Genomic DNA, 15,900 nt, shown 5'->3' with positions numbered 1-15,900 from the left:
AAATCTCTCCCTGAGGTATGGAATTAATAACATTTTAAGGCTAAAGAATTGCCTGTTCAAAAGTGTATTTCTGATGTGTTTACTGATTGTGTTTATTAAAGCTTGAGTGCTCCTCCAGAATTTTGCATAACATTGGCTGACTAGAGGCACATCATGTTAAAACCTGTCCTGGTAAGCAATAATACACCAGAGATTTTAATGCATAAATACGAGTCATGACACTGATGCTTTCATATAAGGACAGTTTATTTGCCCCTTTGAACAAATAAGGCAAGATATTTGAGAAAGATCAAACAAAATCTCCTGTATCAAACTCAGAGAAATGCAATAAAATTTACTGTTTCATACATATACAAACTAATGACCCAACATTATATATACAAACAACCAAGTCTTAGAAAATAGCATTTGAAGTCAGCACTTTATGCCAGTGTTGCTAATTTATTTGTTACAAAAAAGTTAAAGCTAAAAACTTCACATTTTTAAGTCTTACATGACTGACGCCATCACTGTCTCTGGGTTTTAGAAGCAAAGATAATGGTTTGTCCAGAACACTTTCAGCAATGCAGATGGGCCCAAGGAGCACATGAACGCAGCTTCACAATTAAGCAAGCTTGTTGCTTGCAAACTTTTGTCAGAACAGCTTTCCCTTAGGGTACAAGCCTTGGCCTTAGCCTGGAGAACTCAGAGATGAGTACTGTGAGCAGGTACTGTGCTCCCAGACGCTCTACAAAGGGACCAAAAAGGGAATTATTTTCTCAAACAGATTGAAAATCAGTGAAGAAGAAAATAATTCCTCTGCATTAGAGCTCCAAGTGCAAGAAACATCATCAAGTCTCAGCCACTGCAAGCATTTAAGAAAGGTTCAAAGACAGTTAAGCCATTGGACCAGTTTTACTTATTTTGGTTCATTTGCTGTATTTTAAGACAATTACATCAGCAGAGTATTTCAAGAGCGCTTACATTCAGTTACAGCAGTCACAGGTTGCATATTCCATAAATAGACACCACCCTGTGGTGTTTCACCTAAGACTTGGGGTTTCTAATGCCCTCCGATCACTAGAAAGTTACCTACACAGTGCAGAGGTAAAACTACTCCCAGCAGAATCTGCTTGATCCACGCCACCTGCAAGCAGTGCCCTGTTTACCATGTCACATATCCATGTGTCTATCACACCAGAGGTGTTGGGCCAGATCCACCCAAGCGATTACCACTAGATCCAACACTTGACCAGACAACTCCCTCCTAAGTTGTGGGAGTTTCTTTGATGCAAAGGACTCTCATGAATATTGCTCATAATAAACACAGGTTTAGGGCAAAACGTATTGCACAGATTCCAGATGAGCACTGTATGAGCCCTGATGTTCACACAGCACTTCACTAGACCCCATTAGAGAGTCCGGACTAAGGGATTTTAGCCTGTTAACAGCAACGAAGCTTTTAGCTACTTGGGTGTTCCTAATTCAAAGCTTTCCTGACGCTTGAGGCTATCAAATAGCTGGTTATTCCAGGACGCACTCTTACTTCAGCACCCTAGATACACTGCCTACTGCCTCCCTTTCCCCTTAAGGACAGCTGGTTTGCTGATCTCTGGAACAGCTGTGTGTGCACTGCGCGTCAAACCGAGACAAACTGAGGCAACCAGATCTGCAGAGGGGGTAAAAATGGCTTGGTTCCTTTCACAGCAATGGAGTATACCTGTTAACAGTAGCCAAGAGTCTGCTCCAAGGGGAAAAAGAGCCTATGGAGGCATGAAACGAACACTTCACCTCTCTAGCAGCATTTGATTCAGGAGACACTGCTATTTACTTTAATTATCTGGGTGATGTACCAAGGCCTATTTCAGAAGAATGACATGGAAACTGTCCCCTCTATCAGAGCAAAATAAAAATAAATTGGGAGAAATACCAGCTCTGTCCAAATCTCTCATCATATGCTAGATACCATCTAGACCTGTGTAGCTCGGCTGTTACAGCCCATGGGGCAGAGGCAGCACTTGGTCCCTGCCCTGCAGCTAGGCTGACCTCTTTGCCGCTTCTGTTTTGCTCTCCACTCTAGCAGTGTGAGTTCATTGCACCATCCTCACAGCGATTGTACACGCCGGGACATTTTCGTTGATTGAGCTATACTGGGCAGGAATGGCAGGGAGATTTAAAGAAAGAACACAAGAGCATCTAGAGGAACTGAAAGAGAAGAGACAATCTCTTCCAGTAGGATATCAGCAACTGTCTTCTCATCCAGCTCAACTCCGCCTTTGCTCCACCACTGTAAATGCACATCTTTGTTAATTCAACAAAGTATTTTCAGCTCAACTTTTCTGATGTGCTAAACCTTGCAGAAATGTGAAGGATTGTGAAATTAAGTTTTTATTCAAGCATCCGAAAATGTAAATTTGAAATGAAGCCTATAAAATATTTCACAAACTGTGGAGATTTTTAAGTCCTCTCAGACACAGCAGAAGTACCTAATTCCTGAGAGAGGTTCACACAAGATCCACCCATTCGAATACAGTTTCCTCTTCTGGTACTCCACCGTCAGCAGGGTCTCCCTGAAGGATTTCCAAACAGACAGACGAAGGGGAATCAGATCACCGATTGGCTTTTGGTTTTATGTCAGTGTGGATTTTAAATTACAGAATGTAATTTCTGATGCAGGCACAATGTGCTTTATCTACTTGTACTAATTCATAAAATACACAAAAAGAGGACAAAACTGAGGTCTTGAAGAAACCACACTTGCTTAAAGCACACAGCGTAAGGCATGGGGCTTATTACAGGCTTTTTAAACATGAGATTTTAAGTTTCTTTCAAAAGGCTGGAACAGTTTGTACATGTTTTCACTTGCTCTCTTCAGTGACCTAAAACTTATCAGTACCTTAACAGTAGCAAGATAGAGTTAACAGCTTGGAATTGAGTCTGTGCATTCACAAAGAAAAACAAAACCAAAAAAACACAAAAGATGCAGCCATTAAATACCACAATCCATATTAACTTAAACCAAAATGGACTACTGAAAAGAGAGTGAGCCAACTTTCATTAGCCTATCTCTATCTCCTCCTCTGATTTAAAAACAATGCCTCTAAAAACAGTAACAAAACTCCTTTGGGATAATGATTTAAATATATGACTAACATTAAAACATACCATCAGGATTTTCCACTTAATGGCATTCCTGAGTTCACAAAGGTGCTATGGAAAAATAAATGAGCAGAAGTATTGCCCTCTATTTTGCTAGCATATTTCAATAGAAATCAATACGTTTAGTAGTCATAAAAGCAAGGAGCTGATTGTTTGAGGATGGAAGAATATTCTACCAGAGGCTCAGAAGTTCTGCTGCCGCCGTTTCTTGGCTTCAATGGCATCAAGGATCGGCTGCCGCTTTGACTGGTACTTCTGGCGGATTTCTTCAATCTCCTGCTCCATCATGGGGTCCAGGGCTGAAAGCCTCCTCTGAAGTTCATCAACACTCCAAGCCTTTAGCTAGCAGGAAGATGAAAGAACAGACATTGGCATCAGTACAGCCACTATCCACACATCTACAGGGATTTTGCTGCCCATCTGATGGTTACAATGCATCTTCCAGTAGGAGAAGGTTGGAAGAGCGCTGCTGCAGGCTGCTGGCCTCCTCTCTGACTGCGGCTGGCATGAGCCTCAGGGTACTGGGCTGCTTTTGCTCATTTTACAGATATATTACATGCTCTGTTTAGTGATAGCAAGAGGGTATAAAACAAACAGTGAAATGTTTCTCCCACTGAGTTGTTTTTGTAACGCTTCGTTTTGCAGGCTTAGAACAGAAATACCGTATTGAGATGGAATAGAAGTGAAGTTCTCTCCCCCTCCCCTTTCCTTCTAACTAAACTTCCTCCTGCTAAGTGACAAAGGGAGACAGAAGGGAATAGGAAGAAAAAAAATAATTGACAAAAGAAATAAAAAAAAAAAAAGGATTTATGTACAATCGGGCTGAATCTCAATCACAATGAGGAATTCAAACTCCTCTAAGTTACAGATCCCAGAACACATACAACAGGTCACTGTGGGTCAGCCTCATACTGATATAATATGCAAGCACAATTTGTATTTTACTGTACACGTGAAGATGTCAGGCTAGTCTGGACAAGCTTCCCTTCACTGAATTCCCTATCTGCCTGCCCTTTGTTTAATTGGTTCTCTTGTGCGTGCCAATTTGCTGGTAACTGGCACAAGAAAGTTTTATTCAGTGATTAGAGATGTCAAGCCTGGGATGGTTTAGATTGTCTGTAGCTACACCCTTTACGTAATATTATAATATTATAACCTGTAGAACAGAAGGGACTTTAGGATTACAGTAAAAAATATGGACACTGGAAGGACTTCAAATGTTCACCTCAGCACCAGTCCTTTTCCCATCCAAGACCAAGCGATCCCCAGAAACACATGGGAAACACCGTTTTACAGCCACTGCAGGAAGACAGGAATGACTGTTTGCGCCACCTGCTTTCAATAACCACCTGCTGTGGAAATTAAGAACATGCAAAATAATTTGGGTTTGGTTATTTTTTTTTGGTAAACAAAGAAGTGTCAATTTTTAGACTTCCAACAAATATCATAATTGAGCGACTGAGTCTGCTGTCCTGGTTTAGCTGTTAGTCCTCTGTCATGGTTGTTCTTCAAGCCATTTCTGAACCAAAACACAGAGTGAAACCTTGCTGCCTATTACAAGGCAACAACTGAATTACTGGCTGTTGAATGGCAGTTGTACAGTTTGCATCAGTCCTTAAAAAGTGTGTAAATACTAAAATACAGAAATCCTGATCCTTCTTCCTGAGGTGAAAGAGATACCAGTCCCCAAACCACAGTGTCATCGGTTAGTTGATTTCTCACACGGTCTTTAGAAATTCTTTAGCATATTCTGCTAAATAAGACAGTTCCTATTTGCAGTTACAGGATCACAAATCCACTTTAATAATCTAGGCACAAGTGAAACAAGCATGACTGTATACCCTTTTTAGCAAGGATATACAGTCATTTGGCCTCTCCAATCAGCCAACTCTTCATTAGAAAGACAAAGCACTTCCTCCACCAAGATATACATTATTTATACACGTTAATGCAACTTTACCAGACAGCAGTTTAAGTTGATGCATGGCACCAGTTGCCTTTTCACACTAATTTATTATGGAGCAGGTAATTTTTCAACATCCCCCCTCCTCACAGTCCAGGGAATTGAACACTTGAATAAAAATGCAAAAAAGACGACAACATTAATTCAAGTACTGAACACATATACTAAACAGCTCTATCAGATCAAATGGCTGTCAGCTCTCACAGAGTACCCAGCGCTAAAATACTAAACCAGAGTTTTGGAATGGATTTAAACCACCTTGCTCATGGCTTAAGCCAACTATGAGGTGTCAGAAAGCGTCCCGAGGCTGCAGCCTTCCATGGACACCTTTTGAGCATTCTCCATCACCCTCCCAAAGTTCTGGGTGCTGCTTACAGGCAGAGAGAAATCGCCAGCGTCAACGGACCGGAGGGCAGAGCAGACTTATGGCAATGGTCTCTCCAGACACCAAGAATGTGGCAGTAAGAAGAAAAAATTGCCCTATGAATGTTCCTGAACGCGATCTAGCATCATGGGACATCTTCTGTGGATACTGACACACAAAGTCTTTCTGCTAACTGTAAGCAACTGCTTACCAAGGGACGCAATGGCTTTGACAATTCCTGGGACTGTGTTTGTCAGGGCAGATGGCTAACAGTATGGAAGATGCTTAGAGTACAGCTAAGTCTGGAGTGGGCAAAAGCCTACATATATATATATATATATAAAAATATATATAAAAATACAAACAAACTGGGAAGTGGGCTACCTGCACAGATGCATAATGCAGAACAAAGTAGCTACTCAAGGAGACTGACCATGGGTTAAACAGAACAGGGATGGTGGGAGAAGGAGGAGAGGCAAGGTGATGCAGTGCAAAAAATCTAAAAGCACAGAAGCACATCCTGTGCGTAATGCTGTGTGTTGATGAGGATGAACTAATTACAGAGTTTTTATCGGGAATAACGTCAGCGTGACTGTAAATGCCATGCTATTCCTAAAAGAGGCAGAGAAGCCAAAGGGCAACACTAGTAAAAGGTCCAGAACGTGACTGTTCACTACAGATGAGCTGATGAGAGACTGACAGGAGCCCAATTACTAATGAATGAGGTCAGGCGCCCACACAGTCGCAGAGGATGCCTAGCCCTCTGCTCCCACTGTGCTTCAGGCGCACGATAACATGAGCCCTGGGACCTGGGCTGCGCTATTACTCAGCTTGTGCTTCCACTTGCACACACATCTTTATAAGACAAAAAAAAGAGAACTGCTTAAAACGTGATGGCCTCCATTTCACTTTGCAGCGTGGCATTTCACTGTGTCAGTGCGACAGACAGACTTTCTCCCAGAAATGAAGTTTTTAAACTCTAGCATATCTGTCTCTGCAGTGGTAGACTCCTGGGATACTGACATTATTCTCTTAGAGAAATGCCAGAAGCAAAATAAGAGAAGAACGACAATGACAGAGTATCTCATGACAAGACAGTTACTCAGGGTAAAGTCTCAGCACTGAACAGCTGCAATTAGAGCTGGTTTTAGCCACAGGCTCAGTCCCATCCCTCTCCTCACTTCTGCTCCTCAGCAATTATTCTGTTGTAAGAAGTCTAAGTGTCTTTGTAAAAGCTATCTATTTTTGTCCACAGTGATCAAATAGCTAAGACAAACTTTTAAAGGAAGGAATCTCATTTCAGATGTAAAGACTGATATAAAATACTTGTCCTAAGGCTGGTCAAACAAATCTATCAAGAGGGAGAGGCGGCAGCGCAGCAAAACTGTTCAAGCAAGGTTGTATGTGCAGAAAGCTAATTTTTAACTATTTGATCAACAGCTGTATTTTTACTCAAGGTTTTGAGAACAATCTTAACTGTAAAAACGCCCAACTGAAGACAAATGTCAGAGGTGCAAGTCTTCCCCTGAAAGCCTCCAGCCCACCGCTGTCCATGCCGTTCACTGTTCCTCAGGCTGCAGACACCACTGACAGCAACATCTTGGTTTAGTATGCTGATGATCTCTACTATACAATTCAGGACATATATAATTATATCCTTCAGGAGGACAGAACCTACGGCCTTTCCATGCATACGCGGCAATGACAGACAAATCAGGAACAGATCATTTGATACACAATTTATTCCTCAAGGAGAAGATTTGTAAGCTATTCACGACATCCCTTTGCCAGCATTTTAGACAGACTTATGGATAACTACGCTGCTGAACAATGTTCAGCCCAGCAAACTGCTTCTGAGTTACTGTTCTTTCAAATCAGCATTTTAAAAATAGGAGAAAAAACAAAACTGCTTGCATTTGTTAAGAATCAGGTAAAGTGTCACTGTAACATGATATTCTACGGAAGGTAAATAAATCTAAGCAGCAAAAGCAGAATAAATGAAGGCTCTCTGCAGACATGTTAGACATGGCCACAGGTTCGATAGTCAAGGGCACCACGGTCTGAAATTTATACCTATGCAGTTCTGTCCTGAGCAAGAGGCAGTCTAAAATCCTGCCACTGTATTTTTAAAACGGAGCATGCCAGATTTACATTTCACACAAGATCCACTGTAAAACGCAAAGCCTAGGGAATTAACTCAGCCCCTTCCCCATCCTCAAGAAAACCAAACAACAAACCTGAACAGTGAAAACTTTTTGAATTAGAAGTCAATGTAAATGATTTATCACAGTTCTCTTGGTATCCACAGTCCTTACACTGACCAGTTTTTTTCCTACTGTAGCTTGAGCAGTTTGGGACCCAGCTTACTCCTCTGGTCCCTCAGCGGCCCTTCAGCAGCACGAGGTCAGCACTGACTCGGACCAGTCTGCACTACTGACATAATACGGTCCATAAATTACATCCAGTAATCCCCAAGTCACTTCAGCTATCATTCTTATTTGCTCCTCTACCAAAAACACTGCCAGCAGAATCCTCTTGCTGCATGAATTATGAGCATCAAATAGAAACAAGCTGTTTCCCAGCAGCTTTCACACATTTCTCCCCCAACAAAGTTTCAGCACAGCACTAACTCACCGGCTGCACAGGAATCAAGAATTATCATCTTGGGGCAAGTGAAAAAACATGTTCCTCCTGCAACTGTCTTTTTACTTGCTAAGACTGAATCTGATCCCCAGATTTAGCACACAGTCTTTTCTTTGCATCTTGGCAACATTTAATGCTACCTGGGCTTTGTTTTTAAATACTGTCTTAGAAGTCCTGAAGCTTGCGCCAAACGTGAACATTCCATTTCCAGGGAGCGGATGCAGTTGTTCTACCATCAGCTTTCAAATGTGCAGATGGACCCTGACTTCTGGAACAAAATCGGAATATATATGACATTGGTGAGATGGGCTTATTTCCCTCATCGTGAAAGTATTTGAACAGTTTTGCAGGAGGAGGATTTTTCAAGCCTTGATACTACAGTGAATCCTAGAAATAAAAGCAGGAAGTTGTACCCTCCTTCCTTAGCCCTCTAGTCATACCCCTCTACCATAACTTCTATGAGTTTGAACACTTGCCTTCCACATGCCCACACAGAGTATCTTTGAACATCCTCCCACCTTTACCACCAATAGCCTGCGGCTTTTTAGGAAGGAAACACCCAGCTGCAGCAATCGGTCTGCCTTTCACCCAAATATTCCAGGTGGCATTTACTGCTCAACATAACTTCATGTCAAACTTCTAAGTTTTAAATAGTCTTTAGAAAAACTGGCTTTAGCAATTTTCACCTCATAAGGGGTGGTGGGAGTTTGAAGACTAAAATACAGAAGTAATAAAATTGGTGCTTCCTACGCCACACCAGGAAATAAATTCTTAGTGGAAAAGATATGAGCTAGATGGGAACTAAAGAAAAACAAATTAATTGTCTATTTAGCATAGCTTTTATTGTTATATCTTCCTTTTCTGCCTAGTTTTATGCTGCAATCTAACACAGATCTTGACTGTATGCCCAGCAACCAAAGCCCCCCAAAGAAACTCAGGACATCTTGGATCATGTTAGTAGGGAGCATAACTCTTCGTTTACTTGTGTGTATTTAGACAGGCAAAATCTAAACATGGCTTAAGAAACGTTTTTATGTAAACTAAGTTATCCAAGCTGTGCTAAACATTAAATGCTAGATAGGAATTTGCTGCTAGAGATAATGAAAAGTATTACCAGTGTAATATAGTAGCAACAGGCTACTTTGGAAAAACAAAACAAAAATCAAAACAACCAGCTGGGACTACAATTGCATGGAAGCACATCAGAGCCCATCACAGGAGGCAACTGATTATCACACTCAACATCAGAAGTGGCTCCGTACCAGAGATAAGTAGAAAAGAATTCCTACAAAGCGCCTATAAAGTGTCAAATGTCCTTTGGGAGGGGAGGCTTTTCACAGAAGAGGCTAATTAAACCCTTGCTTCACTTGACTTTGGCTACCAGCAATGCTATCAAGATGCTTCCCTTCTGATAAAATCGAGGGCACGCTTGTACTTCCTCTCCAGGATCTGGCGGATCAGTTTGATGTATCTCAACTTCTGAACTTTTCTTCTATCACCTCCTCAAGCAGGGTTTTATTTTTGGGAGGCAGTCACCCATTGGATGCCACTTGCTGCAACTATTTGTAGCAACCACCTCGGAGTGTAATTCAGCCTGCAGCATGCGAGAGTGCATGGGTGCTATAGAAGTCCACGAGCTAGGGAGAGGTGTCAAATCTCAAGGATTCATGAATGTGAGCTCTGACAAGTGTAAGAACTGAGATTATTCTGGAATTAGCCTTCTGTAACTTGAAAGACTGGTTATACATGGTATCAATTAAATGCTCGTATCAAATATACTCCGAGGGAACGGATTACTGAATAGTACTATGCACTTTTTTTAAACCAGCCAGCAAAAAAAGCATTCAATTTCTCTGGCCAAGATTAAATGAAGAGGGTGATTTCTCATGCTAAGCAGTGCTCCAGACTTTAGGTCTTGAAAACGGTGATATAAATTGGTGTTGGAATAGCATGCGATTTTTTTTCCTTAGCATTTTTCCTGAAATGCTGGCTCAATACCATTTGGCATACTTTCAATCACTGATCTAAAAATTAAGTGTCTTGTTCTCATTTATGTTTCTAGCATAAGGAGGCCTCAATGTAGTGTATGAGCAGGCATTAACTATTTATTCACTCCAAGTTGTCCAATGCAAGGCACACAAGAATCTAAGAACCCACAGGTACTAACTGCCCACTTTTCATCGTGACTGTCAGGTCCCTACTGCTTCACAAATCTGGCAAGCAGCCATGCCACAGAGGGGCTACAGTAAATCAGAACAAACCCCAGTGCCTACACAAACATTAATTATCTTGATTTCCCCCCCTTTTAGCATTAGCATGTCAGTAAAGTTTCTCAATGTTATGAAAGCAGTGGATGAAATGCACTCACTTTGGGATTTCATGCAAGATTAAAAATACAGATATTAATCTTTCAAAGGATTTGAAAAATAAGTCTCAGCAGCACAAGCTTCTGCTTTTAATGCGTCTTAATTATTTAGGCAATGTGCTAGCAAAACACATTATGGGCTGCAGCATCCAGCACAAGTCGAAACAGCACTGCGGCTAGAACTTCCCAAAGTGAACAGGACCTGTGACCAGTGCACATCTGGAGGCGGTTGTTTCAGGCCACCTCATCTGGACACCAGACAACTTCCCACAAAGCCATAACACTCAACTTTCAACTCAAGTCAGCTTGGCCTCTAGAGCATATGATGACTAAGTCAGTGCAAGTCAAGCAGCTGAAACAGTTAAATGAGTACAGTCACGTCATCACTTTCTGTGGAGGAAAGACAGACACACACTCAGCATTTGATCCCTAGCTGAACTGGAAAAATGTTTTTTAACAGAGAGTTATATCAGAGGAGACCCAGGCCTTCTCAGATGATGTGTTTGGGCTGGTTCTACCTTACTTTCACAAACATGGAATTTTATGGCTACTAAAAGTGAAACATCTTACTGCTACAATGCCAGTAAGGATCCTAGTTATTTTCTAGGTACCTCTGCTTATTTGATTAAAATAAAGTTGCGTGGTACCAGGCCATTGTATCTGTACTACTCCTACAGAATTACTGGAAGGCAACATGTGCCATTCTCCTTCCTGCCCTGCTCCCTGCCAGACTACGTTGTGAAGATGATGTCTAAACTGGAAACTTCCCTCTGTCCTGCCTCTGCAGGAAGGACTGCTGCCAAGACCTCTCTTCTCAGCTCCGCATCTTGCTAGCAGCTCAGCAAAGCTTCTCTCAAGCTGCCACACAATCACGGCCTGATGGGCTTCTTGGGAAGCTGCCCCTCCATTCGAGGCGCTGCTGCTCTGGGTGACAGTACCACTTCCCTGACGGCGCCTCACTCATCAGTGGATGCCGAGACCACTGCTCTTCTCCAGCAAGAGCTGCCATAGTTTTATTACTCAACTATCTCTTATTTCTGGCTTTATTTACACCCATAATGTTAGATGCTGCTGGTTCAGCAAGGGCCTTCCTCAAGCATACTTTCAGTAGCTATTCCTTTGGCCACTATGGAAGACATACATACATACATGCTTTAGATATACAACTGCTCCTTCGCCAGCTAAGAGGCATCTTTACTTTCTCACCCTCCCCACAGTTTGGGAGGTTTCCCCCGTTTCTCAAAAGCCTGTAAAAGCCAGGGGGCAGATTTGCAGTTGGCAAGATGTCAGAAAATTCCCAATACAGAAACCAGTTTCAGAGGATTATAGCAAACATAGAGATCTCACTGGCTACCCAGATGTAACTATGCAGCAATTATGCAGAGCAGTTACCCACAGAGCAGAGAAGATTGCACAACTGCGGGAACACCGTAGCCTGCATCAATAACTCTGGCATCCCCGAGTTGCTCTTAGCCAAGAATTGCACTTTATCAATCCTTACTGGAATCCCTAAAAGGCTCAAGAAAGTTTTGGTGTTGCAGCCAGCACAACCATATAGCTTCTGCATACCGTTACTACCCTCAGCAATGTACAGAAATATTAAGGAAGAAAACCCATCCAAAGCTCTACTCACTGATATGAGTGGTCATTTAAAAAAAAAAGTCTTTTTAAAAAAAGACCAGTGCATTTTAATCTTCTGAGCTCCAAGATTAAATTTCCTTTTTTAGTCTTGGTATCAATTATGAGTATGAATAACCTTACTCACTTCCAAATCATCCCAAGTACCATACACACTTAATCTAAACAAAGGAAATGACAAATTGTGTCAGTGTTATTCTGCAACACAGAACTTCAAGAAGTCTGAACCTTAAAATCCTTTAGGGACTTAGAGAGTGGCTGACTAATCCTGTATCCACAAAGACAAGTTATCTCACTGGGTTTTTTTTCAGTAACTGAATTAGAAACCAAGCTAAAGGTCAACCTGTCTGAACAAGCCAAAACAAAACAAAACAAAACAAAAACAAAAACCAACCCCCAAACAAACAAACAAACCAACCATAAAACCAAACCAAAAACCCCAAAGGAGGCAAAAAAGGATCATCACTTGCTTATAAAAACTCTTGCTTGCCAGAGATTTGATTAAGGAAAAATGCAGCAGAGGTTTTTTTTTTCCTTCTCTAAGTGATTATGCTTTAATTTTCTTAAGTAAGAGTACCAAAATACCTCTGGACATGCTAAAATAAATCATGTCATTGGGCTTTGAAGATCTGGCTAGCTGCACAAATCAACTGTAAAGTACACAGCTGACCAACATGGGGTTTTCTTCTTTCTTTTAAGAAAAGCAATCTGTCAGAAAATGCTGATTCCTTTAAACCAAATACAATTTTTCTACAATTCTGAGAGGTTTAATTAAGTTTGCTAGGAAGGGCATGTGGGTCTGTAACGGAGCTTCCTTCCAATCTGATATACCCTTTCGTCCTCTCTCCTTGCTCCTAAAGTCTCTACTCACTTAAGAATTAACAACTGATCTATTTATTCAGGATCACTTATGCTGAATAAAGCAGAACTCCTGAAGAAGTAAAAGGAAGAACTCCTGAAGTAAGAGTGATTCCTTCATACAACATTGCTCAGTGTACTATTACCATGAAACACAAATGTAACTGAAGTGGAAACCAATTAGTTAACACTAAATCAGTACGTGAATATAGTCTTTGTTAATAATGTGGAGTGAGAAGCTTGCTACTGATGTATTAGAACCATTAACTTACCTGAAGATTTAACACACTTATATCTGCAATGAACAATGAAGGCTTAAGAAACGCAGTTGCAGTTTCAAAGGCTTAAGACTATATCATCCATGGGAAGTAGCCATTGCAGTCTTAAACAAATTTGGCCTATCTTAACAATTAAGAGTATTAACCTTTATTCAACAAACATTCTTAATCTGAGTCTTAGTCTCCCAATTTATTTCTGACTCCAGAAGAGCTGTTGCAGGGGGTTTGTTTCCAGGAAGACCACACCAGTTCTCTACCTTGTGTACCCAGAAGTGAGGCTTGTCACAAAACCCCAGTCCAACGCTGCTCTGCCTCCCCTGCTTCACTAAGGGAAAGGAAGCAATAGCTGCATTTTGAAGTCAAGAAAGACAGGAGAGAGAATTAAAAGCTTTCTGAGGAAAGACTGAACTACAGAGCTTTCCAGAGTATTTTGAAAAAATGGATAGCTACATGACTGTGGGAGAGGCTGTCGTCTAATGCCAGGAGCACGTTTAGTATCTCAGAGACAGGTATTTTTTGGGGACAGTTCCCCAGTGAACCATCTCCATAAAGTGCATGTCGCATGAACCTGCACGCCTTGCCATGCAAGGTTTTCCCAAGTGTTCACTATTACTTGGGCATCTATTTATAATGATCCTGCATAATGGCAAGACACAAAATAAGGAATTAAGCACGTAATTTCTGAATAATATTTATTTCAGACTATATGACTCTTTATGTATTAAGCTACTCTTTCTCCCTCTTTCTTGAAGGTCAAAGCTTGGATTCTGACGTTACCTGGTAAGTAATAACTGAGGTTATTGAAATAAGAGCTAAGGCAAACCTCCCAGGATACCCTGGCCATTGGAAGCAGCCACAGCCAACTGCAAACTCCATTACCTTCTCCGTATGAGCAAGACCTCAAACATGCCTCACACATGATGAAACTCCCCTCTGCAAAGTCTCTTAGTGAGGTAAGCAGGGAGACACGCAGTAATTACACACACCAAGTAACACTGGCAATAAGCAACAGCTAGATTTTTCTTCAGGTTTTATAGTAATACAAGAAGAGGGTACAAAAAGGCAAATGACCAGAAGTCAGAGCTGAGATAACTTTGCTCCTCCACAGTACATCATTTCAGGCACTTGTCCCGATGAGATCCTGCCCATTGGAAAGCAGTCACAGAGGCTTGATGGAGACTTTCCCCCCAGGCTTTTCCCTTATGGTCCAGAGACTCCATCCTTCAAGAGGCAATGCAGAGCAGCTATATTAGGCTCCTGATGCAGAGAGTCCCCAAAAGGAGCCCTTTTTGCTACAGATGAGAAAAACCTGGACAAGTTTCTCTTTTTAAGCTACATTACCCTTTACAAACATTTGCACTGACAGATGAGTTGCAAGAAGATTTTAGAAGCATTTCAGGCAGATCTCGTTTAAGCAGCAGTGCTCTTTCTTTAAGGGAGATGTTGTGCCAAGAACACACCCAGCCTTGAAAACAGATCGCAAGGCATAACAAGGCTCAAACAGGTTTTCTAAAGAATTCAGTACGCTCAGAGATTTTTCCAACATCACACCTTCAATTATTAATTCCTCTTCTCTTTCTACCAAAGCAGAAATGCACGTTGCAGCCTGACCTTAAACATACAGCAGCAGTGGAACAAATCCCATGATCAAAGACCCTGGCTGAAGGTCTGTTACTCAGTTCATCCACAAAACTTTCAGTTAATGTCTCAGCTGATTAAATGCTGCAGTAGGAAAGGGGCCTCAAAAATAGTTGAGGATGTTGAATTTACAAGTCTGAATACTCATATAAAGTTGATTTCACCTTACATTATTCCAGTCTTCATTAAGGGCTATGACCTAAGCAATTCAACAGAAACAACAGCAACTCATTTTACTTCCCACTCACCGCAAGTTTCATTTAAAAGCCTTATGTCACAGAAGGCCTGCTATATACAAAAATACAGCAAAAATGAAATTTTGACAGCAAGTTGTGGCAGTAAGTGCTTTGCAGCAACGTCAGTATGCACCAAAGTGAAAGCAGGTGGTGAACAATGACCCTGTTACCAAATGTAAGACAGCAAAAATCCATTCTCTTCCACAACAGATATGAGTCAAGCCACTGAACTACCTTTTCCAACTTCAAATATCGCTAACAAATTTTAAAACCAAGTGTGGTATCTTCTGGGGTTTTTTTTGTTGTTGTTGTTATAAAGGGAATTTAGAAAGGTTTATAAAACCTACATACATAGAGCTTGCTGTGAATCACATTGGTGGTTTGAAGCAGCCGTGAATTTGATGAGGTTTGCAGTAAGGCTCAGAGTGTCTTCCTCATGCAAATGTTACAGAAGATTCAAGATCACTTAACAAACAATAAGAGAGAGACAAACAAGCTGTTCCTGGGCTTATTTTTAAAACGACTGTATGTTTGATCACAAGGTGACAAAATGAACCATTTTTCCTTAATAAAGATGACACCAGTTAGAAGTATTTGCTGGGAAGAACATACTAAATATGCTGAAAAGGTAATGCTTAAAAGAAACACAAACAATTAGCAGAGCTTTAAAAATTCTCGACAGATGGCTGAAGGAAAAAAAGGAAATCCATTTAAGGGACATCAGTGTTATGAATCAAGGCAGGTGACATTTAAAACCAATGAATAAAACATCACAAAAA

The 15,900-nt window shown here is 41.2% G+C and overlaps 1 protein-coding gene across 2 annotated transcripts in view; it reads right to left on the bottom strand.

Moving 5' to 3' along the window:
* Positions 1-228: 228 nt before the first annotated feature.
* STK4 (serine/threonine kinase 4) overlaps positions 229-15,900 on the bottom strand; it is a 47,807-nt gene continuing 32,135 nt past the window's right edge. Inside the window, exons 11-12 of one of the 2 annotated variants that reach the window (XM_064465728.1) lie at positions 3,315-3,480; positions 229-2,549 (exon numbers count right to left, since the gene is read on the bottom strand). In XM_064465728.1, the coding sequence (XP_064321798.1) occupies positions 3,322-3,480 (159 nt within the window). In that variant the 3' untranslated portion in view covers positions 229-2,549; positions 3,315-3,321. Of the gene's footprint in view, positions 3,481-15,900 lie in introns of both variants that reach the window. The other variant, XM_064465727.1, reaches the window with a different exon arrangement.

This window comes from Phalacrocorax carbo, chromosome 14, assembly GCF_963921805.1.
Source record: "Phalacrocorax carbo chromosome 14, bPhaCar2.1, whole genome shotgun sequence".
Classification (NCBI taxonomy): Eukaryota; Metazoa; Chordata; class Aves; order Suliformes; family Phalacrocoracidae; genus Phalacrocorax; species Phalacrocorax carbo.
Note: the sequence above shows the minus strand (reverse complement) of the source record. Positions and strands in the feature narration are given on the sequence as shown.